The 14017-nt window shown below is 35.6% G+C and overlaps 1 protein-coding gene across 31 annotated transcripts in view; it reads left to right on the top strand.

Moving 5' to 3' along the window:
* dlg2 (discs, large homolog 2 (Drosophila)) overlaps positions 1 to 14017 on the top strand; it is a 278208-nt gene that overhangs the window by 187713 nt on the left and 76478 nt on the right. For all 31 annotated transcript variants that reach the window (XR_010529246.2, XM_065259051.2, XM_073816029.1 and 28 more), the window contains 2 exons: positions 5262 to 5312; positions 6847 to 6971. Coding sequence is in view for 30 of the 31 variants with exons in the window: in XM_065259051.2 (XP_065115123.1) it covers positions 5262 to 5312; positions 6847 to 6971 (176 nt within the window). In the remaining variant the exon portion in view is untranslated. The remainder of the gene's footprint in view (positions 1 to 5261; positions 5313 to 6846; positions 6972 to 14017) is intronic.

Here is a 14017-nt window from a genome sequence, read left to right as displayed (position 1 = left end):
AATAATCTCAGATTTAAAAAAAACAAATCAAATTCATCCACGACCAAATTATCTGAGTTGTGCCATTTACATTTTAGCTTTATAGCATTTATAACTGTATGTCAACACTTTTTTACAAGCAGGTAAAACTTAAGAGACAATTATTTACCTAAAAGATCATTCTTTAACCAATAACATTTCCGGCTGGGATAGCAGATGTATTTACTGTACCTCAGAAACATCCCAAAATCCCATTCATGCTCGGTTTCATCAGAAGACTCTTCAATGAACAGACATCTCATGCATACCCGTCATGATCACCAAACATAATTCAGTCTGTTTCCTGTTCCTCCCTGCATCTCTCTAATGACATTTAAGCTTATCCAGATGACAGGAGATGTGACTGTTTTAGTCAGTGCGCAATATTTCCATCAAAACAACTGTGACATTCAGAATCTGCCAGCACGCATAAAGCTGTAAACAATTTAAATACCTTTTTCTGTACGCAGAAAAATCACTATGACCATGCAGTGTTACTGTAAGTGTATGAGATTATAAGTGTTATAAGCTGTTTTAAACATGAAGCCGAACTGGAACATGAACTGGATGCCTGGATATCTTGGTGTAACCTGGGTTTCTCTATAGTAAAGCAGTAAAACAATATCTGATCTAAAGCCTAGTGAGCTGCCTTCCTGTCTGCTGTCTACATAGGCAGCCATCTTTTAAGGGAGCAACTCTGCAGCTAACCTAAAATAGCTTTACAGCACTTAAAGCACCAAAGCTTTGATACATTTTTTGTGGGGTGATAAAAAAAGTTTCATTAACCCTCATTTACTGATTATTTGAGGTGTTTTACACAGCAACATAGTTAAAAGGTTTCGATATCATACTACTGGGATATGCGGTACAGTTTAGATTAGCATGCATGGTTTTTTCAATGTATACAGCATCTGTTGTGGGAACAGAAGATGTGTTATTGTAATTCAAGATCTCACTGATCTCACATGAATTTGTAACTACAGTAGCTAAGTTGTATGAATTCATATATGTGTTCAAAAACATACAAATATTAGAAAAAAGCTTAAATGGTGACAAACCCCCTTTACCCAACGGCATAGGCACGAAAGCAGATCAGACTAAAACGTATGAGATTAAACAAATTCATCCAAATAAGCCACCAGGAAAAGAGTTACGAATTGCCATGAGATTGTATTGGGATATTGGAGTCCTGCGGTTTTGTGCTTGGGGCAGGTGTGATCCAGCAATCTGATAGATTCACTGTGGAGATACAAAGACCCTGGAGAAAAAAAAGGGGAGAGGATACCGCAGTAAAGCCAGCTTGTTGGGGCCAAGACTCAATACACATTCATCTGACACACATGTGTGCAATACACGCCTATCTGTGAGCACACACAAACACTCATCCAGCAGCACATCTGTATAAAATATTAGTTTCACGTGGACTGATGTTCATGAAAATGTGCTGTGTTGTATGGCCTACCTGGATATAGATGGTTAAACTGATGAAGCACTGAACAATTGAATAGTGTATATGTGTAATAGATGTGACGTTTAAGAGAACCTAAAGTCAGTACAACATCTTGAATGTTCCACACATCTGTCTATCTCTCTTTCTTATGACCTAATTTTAATTTTTTTCATATGAAATATTGTTATTCAGCATACAACAACAATGATAAGGAGCTGTGACGCCAAAAGCTGTACGCTGCTGTACGCTGCTGTACGCTTCCTATGTTAGACCTTTATTACAGTTATTAGAAAATCAGGAAGAAAAATTGTGGCTAAGTTGGTAACAGACACGGTGGTGGACCCTGTGGTTTGAAATGTAGGATTTTGCCAGTGCAGTGGAAGTCGGTTGACTTGTAATTTTAATGGGTTGTGTTCAGTCATGTACAAAAATCATGTAAAGTGCCAGCACTAGACAAAATAAAATAGTGATGGAATGATACCATGAATATGTAAAGAGAAGTCTTTCAGCTGTAAAAAACATAGATTTTGCAAAAGTTTTGCCCACTTTAAACATCGTCCGTTTCTGTTCTCTTTAAAAAAAAAAAAACTTTGTGTATGATCAATGTACTGGGTGTAAATGTGTGCCATCCCAATATTCTAATGGGAACGTAGAGCTTTGTTTTAGGTTAATAGGCCCAGTGCCTGGATTGTAGTCAGTCGTCATGGAAACATAAGTCTCTCTACGCGTTTTGTATGAGTTGTGTGGTTCCACATGCTCGTCCCCATCATACACTTGCGAGTTTAAGTGCTTTCACATTAGCAGTGACTCACGGGTTTAATGTGAGCTTTTACACCCCGGATACTGCATCGTGAGCTCCCTCCCCTTCCCACTGTCCCCCTCTGCAGCTGCACTCTTCCTAGTCTCCAACCAACATCTTACATTTGAGACGCCATGCAGCATGGAATGCTAATGCAACTTAAACTCGAAATAATTGGGTCACTTTTTAATAGAGGCAGATAAAGTGGATGTGCTTTTAATAATTTTAAGAAAAGTTGTTACAATCTTGATGTTACAGACTGGACGTTTTATTTGTCTTAAAGGAATAGTTCAACCTTACGTTACGTTACATTTATCCATCTGGTAGATGATTTTTTTCAATTCTTTTTTTAAATAATGTGCTTGTCACACTTTTCATGCAATTACAGTGAATTGGGACTGAGACGTCCAATCTTCACTTAAAAAAGGCGCTTGAGTAATGGTCTGTGTTTTACGTTTGCCAGTGCTTTTGTTGGTTAATAATCTCATTTGCTAATTTTTTTTGGTATCTCATGCATAGCCATCACACTGTAAAATTGTTGAAGATGGTTCAACTTAAAAAGTACTGTCAGTTATGGGTTGCCTTAAAATTTTGAGTTAATTCAACTGGAAAACATTAGTTCATTCAAAAAAATTAAAACTTATATTTGTAGGTTGAATTAAAGATACGTAATTAAAGATGTAGTATCCGCTTCTAGAGGGCACACAATCAAAACAATAACACTAATGACACTCTGAAGCAGCGTGGAATTATGGGATTTGTTGTCTTTAACTCAACCGCTGATGGCCATCAATCAGACGGGAAAAAGAAATCATAAACAGGTGAGGTAAAGTATTCAAGGTGTAATTACATGTAAGGTTACATGTAATGTTCAAAACGAAATTGTTAGTCATAGATGTTACAGTATTAGTCCAACTGAAAATGTGAAAATGAAAGCGTGATAATACAGCACAGAATTAAGTGTTCAAATCATTGCCCGACAGACGCATACTTCCACATTTGACACTGTTGTCATGTGGTTTCTACGTTAATAAAGGCGGTAACAAGGTGTCACTGTTTGGAATGGCAATTTTTTTCATAATTTACAAGTAGTTTAAAACATTAGAGATATTGTTAGTAATCAGCTGGACAAAACTATATAACACTGGCCTAATTGTTTTTGGATATTTACTGCAAATATCTTACAGATTGTACCTTTAAAGGGGACAGAGAATGAAAAACCATTTTACCTTGTCTTTGTTGAATAATGGTAGTCTACAAGCATTCACGAACATACAAAAAGTGCTAGACATGCTAAACATCTCAGTCTCATAGAAATTCCTCTTTTAGAAATGTCAGCCAGAAAACGTCCCACATCACAGGCATCTCACTGCCCCTCCCCTTTAAAATAATTGGCTACATTTTTTGAGTGGCAGCAAAGTCAGCCAATCAGTAATGAGATTGCAAGTTAAGCCAGTAGGGGGAGCCAAATAGATGCAAAACCACTTGTTTAAAATCCCCCACCCTAATAGAGCTATCTAAGAGAGGTTTTTAGGAAGCTTCTAAGGCATTACAGACCCAAACAAAAAAATTTTTGTCTACATGTCACATCACAGAACAAGGATAAATACCCCGATAAATACCCCGTTCAATCATTCTATGTTATCTTTAACTCAAGCTTTTAAGGCAACCAGGTATCTTATTTGTTTAAGTTGAACCAACTTTTTATTTAAGTTACACAATCTGAGCAATGGTGTTTATGGTGATATTTTTCCCTGATACAGAATGTTCTGGAAAGTTTTCACACATGCATGGATGAAACTGCAGATAATCATCTTGTTTTCAGACACCCTGATAAGTTAGTTGATATCAAAAAAATTTAATCGAGAAAAAAACAGAATAGTTGCATCAGACTCCTGCAGAAGACATGATTAGATGTGAGAGAAAACAGATAAAGGGATCTTTTGCATCAAATGACTAAAAGTATGTAGTCTGCTTGTACAGTATACCATCAGAATTTACTAGAGGAATGATTGTATTTTTTCAGTGAAATGTAAAGTGGGATATTGACATTTGACATTATTAATAGGCTCTTGACACCTGTTTGGTCTTCATGTTGAGAAGCAGGTTTAGTGTGGAGGCCTTTATCTGATGCTGTAAATGAAAGGTCACGTCGCTGTGAGAAGAGACAGCATTTATCAATTAGGATGAATGTGTTAAAAACAACACACTAAATTAATTGTTCCAGAAACATTGTACAATTTTTGTTTGCAATTTTACATCCGGTCTCGATTAATCATTAATGGTACTGTTTGTATTAAGAGACTTACTGACCTAACACCAAAAAGGTCCCTGCGGCCCATCTGACGCATTAACAAATGACGTGTGTGGATAACTGTCTGGGAAGCTCTTTGGTACTTATTAAAGCACACTGTGGTCACTGCTTTTAGATTCGCTTATTAAAGCATAATTAAGATGAAAGCATCCAATCAAACTCAGTGATGACCCTCTTTTAAAGATCAACTTGAAATTGGATTAGTTTTCTTTCGATACTGTTCCTAGCTTTGCGCTCAGTATGAATTCATCTCTAAAGAGCTTCTCAAGCCAGAATTTCAGCCCAAGAGACGCGCTCCGTTGTACGAGCAGGTAAATGATTATGGATTTTAGTGTCCGGACTCAGATTTAGTCAATTACAGCAGGGGCGGTGAGGTGAATTTAAATCAGTGTCAGTGTCGGATCAAAACGTACTGTTTACTGTATGAGAGAAGCGTTGAATAATAATGTTTTTAAGTGCATATTTGGCTTTAAATGATGAAGTACAGTACATGGCAGCACTTAAATAATAACATAAGATTTAAATTTGTTCTTTAGCTATCACAAAATGTTTTGAACTGTTATGAAACAGCTGGAGTTTTAGGATGTCAGTGTGGTGTTGCTTTTAGATATTTAATGTGACTTTTGAATGACTAATTGTATAAAACACATCTAATGGGATTTTATTTTCTTCCCCAATAGGTAAATGGGACGGAAATTGAATATGAGTTTGAAGAGATTACATTAGAACGGGTAAGTGTCTTTCCTTTTCTCTGTCTCTCGATTTGCATGTCTCACCGTCACAAACTACACATGCATTATGAAGAGTTGTGTTATGGTCTGTTTAATGCTCATGTGAAATCTTCCCCCTGGTAACCCAAACATTCGCAGATCGACATGTGATCATGATCTAGAAACTCTTAGCCCTTGACTGGAAATGGCCTGTTATGGACTAAACACACACTCTAAAAAATGCTGGGTTGATTTAAGCCATGCTGGGAAAAAATTGAACCCAGCAGTTCAGGAGATTTGATGGAGTTCTTAGTATTATTTAGGTATCTTTCTTCTGAAACATGCGTTGAGGATTAAGGAGTTACAAAATGATTTTAGATCTGGAATTGAGTAAATTTGATGAAAAATGTTTAATTTCATATTGAAATTTATAACTCTTTCCTCGCCATTGACGAGTTGTCTCGTCAATTAAGAGAAAACATTTGCATGAATAAAACGTGTTCCTGATGGGTTTTTATGGTTATCTGTAATACCGCGATTATCCACTAGATGCCGCTCTTACCCAATTTATAAAAAAATTGAAGCAAAAAATGATTTGTTAATTTTACACTTACCGTTTTGATAATCATTCTAAATCTGATCTCTAACAAAATTCCTTCACAAAAATGCATTTATGTCACCTTTTTGCTAATTATATTTAAGAGTTTATAAGCAGAGAAAAGAATATAGATAGGATGAAACAGTTTTTTCCCATTTTGTTTGTTTATTGTTTGTTTGAAAGCAAAGGGTCTGTTCTTTGATTTGATTTATTTGTATGTATATATTTTAGAAGAAAATTTTCCTCGAAGGCATTTTGTGAAACTTTGGTGAACATCACAAACTTTTCAAAAGAAGAAGAGAAATGAGTTAATAATATTGACTATAAATTGAAGACATGGCAAATCAAAGTCATTGTATATTAGTGTTGCATGATATGCCCCATAGTGAGATTGTCCTATCATTAGCCTGTACGATCACCGATACATAATAGCGGTGCAATAGTTTACTCATTTATTTGTTCATTTTTTACTCATTTATGATATAAAGCAGATCTAAAACATTTTCTAAAATATCCGAAAATGTGTTTGTCTAAAAAACGATGGACATACAGTATGCAACTCGGACAGCTTGGGGGTGAGTAAATCACGGGTTTAATATCATTTTTGGCCGAACTATCCCTTTAAGGTCACTGCAGACTGAACTGATATTGCAAGCTATAAGATTGTCACTTAAAAAAGTGCCACATGCAGGGACTAAGTTTTGTCTGTTTACATTTTAGAAATATTGAATATGGCATTAGTCCCGACTGCGACAGATTTCGAGTTGTGAGATTGCATTGCTCTGAGGCACATGGCTTGCCAAATTGTTGAGTTATGGAGAATCAAGGGCACTTCTTACCAAAATAACATTATGATTTTTTTAAACGTGTTTCACTTCTTTACATGAGGAAATGTATAGGAACATAAGTTGATGACCAATAAATCATTTCTGTGCTTTTGTGTATATCTCTTCTCAGGGTAATTCTGGATTGGGGTTCAGTATAGCAGGTGGAACAGATAACCCTCACATTGGTGATGATCCTGGGATCTTCATTACGAAAATCATCCCAGGTGGAGCAGCGGCAGAAGACGGCAGGCTCAGGTCAGTCTGTGTTTCTTAACAGGAAGTGTTTTTTGATTGTCTTTTGTGCTAAACAAATTTTGTTATAACCAGTCTGAAAAAGGTTTTAGGGGTTTGGGTTTAGGTATTAAGACTATGTTTCTTGACCGTAATATTCTACCAAGAATTACAAAAGACCACATTGTACTTGACAAAATACTTTCAAGTGTTTCCTAACACAGCTTTGTGCACACATTACTACAGAAGGTTTGAACAGAAAATCACTTAATAATAGAATTTATTTAGTTTGTGTTTAATTTTGCATTAATAATGGGTCCATATTATCAAAATTTCAACAATATGTAATAACTTCAATTCTTCCTATTTTATTTTCATTTTCAACTCGCTATTAGAAACAGTCCAATTAGTTTTCAGTAAATAAAGTATTTTTGTTGAATGTCCTATTTCACTATAAAGGGTTTCCTGGATGGGGATTAGACAAGTCCAAGATTAAAGTAAATGTAAAAGCTTTCCAAACTGACAACAACTTGCCCTGACATATCTTAAAATATATCGGGGCCTATAGTTTTGCATCAAATTGTACACAAATAATGTTTTTAGTAAAGCATGTTTGTTAAAACTAGTTATTTTTCCTAATTAAACTAAGGCCTAGTCTTGGTTTAAGCTAATCCCTGTCCAGGAAACTACCCTACAATGTTTGATGTCGACTTTTACAATGCAATGCATCAAACATGTAGAGGAAATGCAATGAACATAAAGATCTCCTATGGCAAATTCGGACATAATGCATCCGTCAAAAGTGTGATATAATTCAACACCCATGACGTAGATATCACCAATAAAGTCATTAAGTATACACTTTTGAGAAAGCCTGCGGCAACAATACATAACCACACTCTCTCACAAAGACGAAACCGACAAAGGAGTACAGTATATATACACAGGGGCCTGACAGGAGCAACTTATTTCTCTTGCTTTATAAAGCACTTCTTCTCTTTCTTTCTTTCTCTTTCGCCCTCATTCCTTCCTCATCTATATCTCGCTGTGCTGTAAATGATTGAAACTGGCTGTTCATCACCATCCTAATGTCTCTTCGGAGAGCTAAACTACCCTGAGTTTTGTGCTGACAGCCACACACTCTGACCGCAAGTTACTTTAAAAAATTTACCATCTGCAAGGTCTGAGGTAAAGTGTGTGTGTATAGCGTACAGAGCTGACCAAACCAATTTCAGATTATGTCAATCTTCAGTGAAATAAAAAATGAATGCATTATACATTTTATATGAGACAAGATTCAGGCAATGTTTCCTGCATTTGTTAAGATTTATCAAGCATTATAATCTTTTGAAACTTGAAAAAGTAAACCACAAATTAGATCTGTAATATCTCAATAATATATAAAGCAGCGAGATTAAAAATGTAGAGTTTTGCTCAAGTCCCCAACATAATCTCATGGCAATTCATACGTATTTTACAATATGGCTAATTCATATGAATTTGTACGGCCAAATTCATGCATTTTTGTATGATTTGTTTTCACCCATGTGATGTTGGGTTTAGGGACGGGGGTAAGCGGAATTGTTTTCATTCTAGTAATTGTAGATTTTTTTACTTTTCACTTTGTACGAATTCCTGGTTAAAATCTAAGTTGAAATCAAATGTTGGATATCATAGCTGTTTAGTTTTAAATGAGATCTAAAGTCACAGACATTTCAGTCATGTCCCTTAACTTTAAAGGGGTCATTGCGTGCTTTTAAAAGCTATAATTCGGTCCCCAGTGCTTTTATCAACCTAGAAAACGTGAAAAAGAACAACCCAATAACTTTGTTTTGGTAAGCCATTTTTTGCAAGAATGTGAAAATGAGGTCGTTCAGATTTCGCCTGTTTTGTGAGTTAGGTAGCAAGGCCAATTACAATAATACCGCCCCCTTAACCTGCTCTATCCAACCACGGCACTGCCATATACTGTAGTGCAGAGAGAAAGAAAGAGAGAAAAAATAATTGATAGCACAATTATGTTTCAATTGCAACAAACCACCATCATTGCGGTCAGTGTTTGCATTTCATTCGTTCATTTGCATTTTAAAGGACACACCTAAAAACGGTACATTTTAACAAAATAGGAATTTTAACATGCTGTAATAAATTATATGTCAGGTATTTTAAGCTAAAACTTCACATAAGCATTCTGAGGACACCAAAGACTTATTTTACATCTTAAAAAATATCATAATACAGATGTGGCCTTTAAAAATGCGCGTTTCTGAGAGCAGAATGCCGCGGAGACTTCCGAAATTCTGCGAGATCCCGCAGAAGGGGAGTTCGGTGGGGGACGCAGGAAATATAAAAACCTGTAGAGGGCAGGCGTGTTTCATGTAGGCCATACTGACGACAATGTGTGTGCTCGACTTCATGCTTAGCGTATACTGTATGATATTGAAGTAACATGACACGGATTATCAATGTTTAGGCGATAGACTTTGATGTCATACAAATGCATGCTTTTTGGCAAACATTTTGTTGGCGAAGTTTTCTTTTGCCAGTTACATAAACAGTCACATATTCTTCATAAAAATCCGACTCAAACGCGCATCATTTGTCTTATTTTTTCCGTGTACTTACAGTAGAAGAGACGTGATGTATGATAATCGAGTCTTATAACAAAATAATTCGCGAAGACCTTTGAAGAGACCGAGCGCATTTACGCAATATCATTAACTAGTTTATCTAATTTTACATTTAGTTCATTTTTGCATCTGAACGTTTTAATAGCTTTAACATGGTTCTGTTGCGCTTTTCTGCATTACTGAACAGTAGGCTACTTTTTATATTATCATGTTTCCCTTTACATGGTATGAAACACGATAAAAAGTAGCAATGGTGTTTAATACATTTCACTGAGAATTTGTATAATATGTTATACTTTTGTACTAAGGAAATAAAATCATATTGTGAGTGTAAATATTCATAAATTGGAGGAGTTTCTGAGGTGTTTGTCATCGGCAAAATGTGCAGTTTCTTTGTTGCTGATTAAAAACCGTTGGCTATGTGATTGTTTAAAATTGACATTTTTTCTACTTATTATTAATTTATTTTTTGCCTACATTTACTCAAATAATATCAATGTAAAAATATAAGTAAATCATACTTCAAGTTAGGCGTAAAACTTACACATTTTTGATGTCAAATAGAAATAATAATAATTTGAAATATGCAATTATTACAGTTTAAAAAACTTAAATATATTTCTCTGACCTTTTTAAATATATTGACTAAAATAATCTGTAAATGTAATACTTATATTATTAAGGCGTATACATCAAATAATATATGTACATTTTAAACAAAATATCTGTTCTATTTTAAGTAATTTATTTTCCAACTAAAAAAATCGCATAACTGCATTAAGAGATTTTATTAAGTTACTTTAATCATTTATTTTAGATATATTTACAAAGCCACTGAATCATTTTTAACAGTGTGTACATTATGACCTTACGGTAGACTATTAGTAAATGCATATAAATAAAAATATGTAAAACTAAATAAAAAATATATCATACACGGACTGTATGTAAGCATACGTTTTCTTGTTCGGTGCACGTGGGTTTAAATGCCGTTTTTCTAAAGAAGAATTTTAAAACTTTATTGGTGGTAGTTGAGAAGAATTCCTTTTTCCATTTCTAAATAATTTTGAGCGCAATATAAATATATCATATTCTTATTCTTATTATATAAGAATACGCAATTTTTACAACATTTTTAACATATGGAAAATATACGTTAAGCATGTTGTGTGTATTTCCTAATTACAAGCTTTTGAAGAAATTGCACCAAAACTAAACGTGCATAAAAACATAAAAAAGTAATTTAAATAGCCTAAGCGAAAAATCTTTTTTATGAGCTCAAATTGTTGAATATAATGTGCTATTGCTGAAAATTGCCCATCTCTAAAGGAGAATATTCATCTTTAAAGTTGAAGAAACAAAAAAGTACTGATAAGCATTCTCAAATATATTCTGCAAGCACTCAGTTGAGAAGAATTCCTTTTTCCATTTCTAAATCATTTTGAGCGCAATATAAATGTATCATATTGTTATTCTTATTATATAAGAATACGCAATTTTTACAACATTTTTAACATATAGAAAATATACGTTAAGCGTGTTGTGTGTATTTCCTAATTATAAGCTTTTGATGAAATTGCACCAAAACTAAACGTGCATAAAAACATAAAATCATAAAATAAGCGAAAAATCTTTTTTATGAGCTCAAAATGTTGAATATAATGTGCTATTGCTGAAAATTGCCCATCTCTAAAGGAGAATATTCATCTTTAAAGTTAAAGAAACAAAAAAGTACTGATAAGCATTCTCAAATACATATATTCTGCAAGCACTCATTTATCCATAATGATGTAGGCCTAATTTATTTTTTAATAACATATTGTCGCTGTCGGGCAAAGATACTCTCTGGACACCAAGACCATGTCTATGGGTTCAAGAATAACAAAATATTGGCCATTTGAAACTCGAAAATCATCACTTTATATTGTCCCATTGTTTTCCATTTTGCGGGTGATAAAACTCCTGTGCGCGTCGTTCAAATTAATTTAAATTTCGTTCACTTGTAGTTTAGCAAGTATGTCTAATACAATTTCAATAATGTTTTTACACTGCACATCGTCTGAGGAAATCCGAAGTTGCGTCGAGGGGAACCAAGCTGACAGCCGCGACAGCAGAGATTGTCACGTACCTACAAAAGGGTACATGGCCTACAGGATGTCAGCCAGCGAGAGTCCTCTGATTCTGACCTTGGTCTTTTACTCCTCAGAGTCTAAAACCAGGAGGGCATATTAAGTATTCATTGTATTTTCATTTTAACAGAGCAGCTATGGTTGCGCGTTTCACACACCTCTCCAAACCAAGTTGTTAACACTATGCTTGTTCGACTTCATGCGGCGCCGCAAGAACCGACAGCCGGATGACGTCAGAGTACCGCGAGAATGATTCAAGAAATCATATTTCGCCTCGCTCTCGCGATACTGTGACGTCTTCCGGCTGTCGATTTTCGGGGCGCCGCATGAAGTCGAACAAGCCTATTGACAGCAGCAAAAGCTACGCATGCGCTTTTAACTTGTAAAACTCAAAGGTGTATGGGTAATGTAGTCTCTGCTCTCGGTGGGAGGAATTACGCGGACGTCCCTAGTATACTTTCGGCTTTAGGTAGCTTGCATTGTGAAGGGCGCTTTGAAAAGCGGCAGCGCAGCCAAAGGATTAAATTAAGCCTCTGATTTAAACAGATGTGCAAATGAGCGTTCTGGTACGCTAGAAGTACGTTCTGGGCGCAGGGAGAGGTGGTGGTACGCAAGAGCTATTTGGAAGTGGCGGTACTGAGTACTGGCGCCTACCGGCCCACATTAAAGCACTGGCTGTAGCAAAGGTAGACGGCCCTTTGAAAAGCAAAAGAAAGCTGATAAAAATGAGAAACCTACACTCAAATAAATTGGAGTATTAGGCTACTTAACAAAATCTAAACATTTTTCACTCAGAATAGGCTAGTAAATATAAACAAAATTATCAGCAGCTTTAACTTTATTACTTTTTTAATTTTAATTCACTCTTTGTTTCAGCGATGTTTATAAATATACTATATTTTTGCATTTTGATTACAAACTGTTCTACACTGAAAAGAAACTAATGTAATCTTCATGATTTAATCACGTAAAACACAAGTCTAAACACAAGCACCACTTTTCTGAATGATGATAATCACAAACATCCCAGAGTTTGTAAACCAATTGTTTGTAAACATATTTAATGCTAACTACTTAAAAATTCAGAAAATATTTTTTACAGTGTATAAATAAAAAGACATGAAGGAAGTTAATTCCAAAATGTAATTAATTGTACATGGTTTAGCTGCTTGTTTTAGCAGCTACCAGTGACACAGAGTCAAGAAATTAAAAACCACCCACCCCTAGGTCTGCCAATTCTTTGCCAACCCCCAATGCTAATCAATCACCTCATCATCAGGGAATCAAAAGAAAACCGGTTTATCCAGTTTTCACCAGCGTGTTGGGTTTTAATTTCAACCCTTTTTTTGAAATTAAAACCCAACACAGTTTCCAGTTTTCACCAGCGTGTTGGGTTTTAATTTCAACCCTTTTTTTTAAATTAAAACCCAATTAAAACCTTTTTTTGAACCCCTCTTTTTCAACCCTTAATTTGAACCCCTGGTTCAGTTTACCCCATCTGGTTCACTTTGCCCCACAGCCACCGTTTTGGGAAACTGCCTAGCTTAGTAATTCAGGCTAATCTTTAGCTAAATCATTCACATGGTTTTATACATTAGCCTATCACCAATATTTATGGTATGAATATTTAGACCTGGATAAATCTACTTTAACATAACAGCCTTTATACCTGGTATGTATAAATTTTACTTTGATAGGATAAAAATATTTTTGTTAAAAAAATCATACTTTAATCATAACTCTTTAATTTGTCCTTCTCTTTAACATAGCCAAATATAAATTATGGTTGCTACCTGTATTTGTGGTCACACGGCTACAAATCTGTATGGTTGCCTAGATAAAGGGGGTGGGTCAACTTACCCACTGGCTCACTTTGCCCCACTCTCCCCTACTTGGTATTGAGAAACGGGCATTGTTTATCGAAGCCGGAGCGCGAGCTACAAACTACAGAGCGAGTGCGCGGGTGCACAATGGTGAAAGAGCAACACACGATGTAAATAACTAAACCAGTGCTCGCAGTACAGACACTTTATATTTTAGCGTACTGCGTACCTTCACTTTCTTTTGCGTGCCACCACTTCTCATGTTGCTGGTACTTTGCCTTAAAGAGTCAAAGGGCGTTTCTATGTGGCGCTGCGCAGACAGTTCGGCAACGAAGACATCAAAGTACCGCGAGAGCAAGTCGAAATGTTACAAATGGTCCGACTTTACCTTTGCTCTCGCGGTACTCTGATGTCATACGCCGACCAGTCAGCGCCGCACCATTTAAAGTCGAACACACAAAGCGTCAAGGCAGGGCCGCTGGAAGTCA

The sequence above is a fragment of the Paramisgurnus dabryanus genome, chromosome 10, assembly GCF_030506205.2.
Source record: "Paramisgurnus dabryanus chromosome 10, PD_genome_1.1, whole genome shotgun sequence".
Taxonomy (NCBI): domain Eukaryota; kingdom Metazoa; phylum Chordata; class Actinopteri; order Cypriniformes; family Cobitidae; genus Paramisgurnus; species Paramisgurnus dabryanus.
This window is presented reverse-complemented; position numbering and strand designations above follow the sequence as displayed.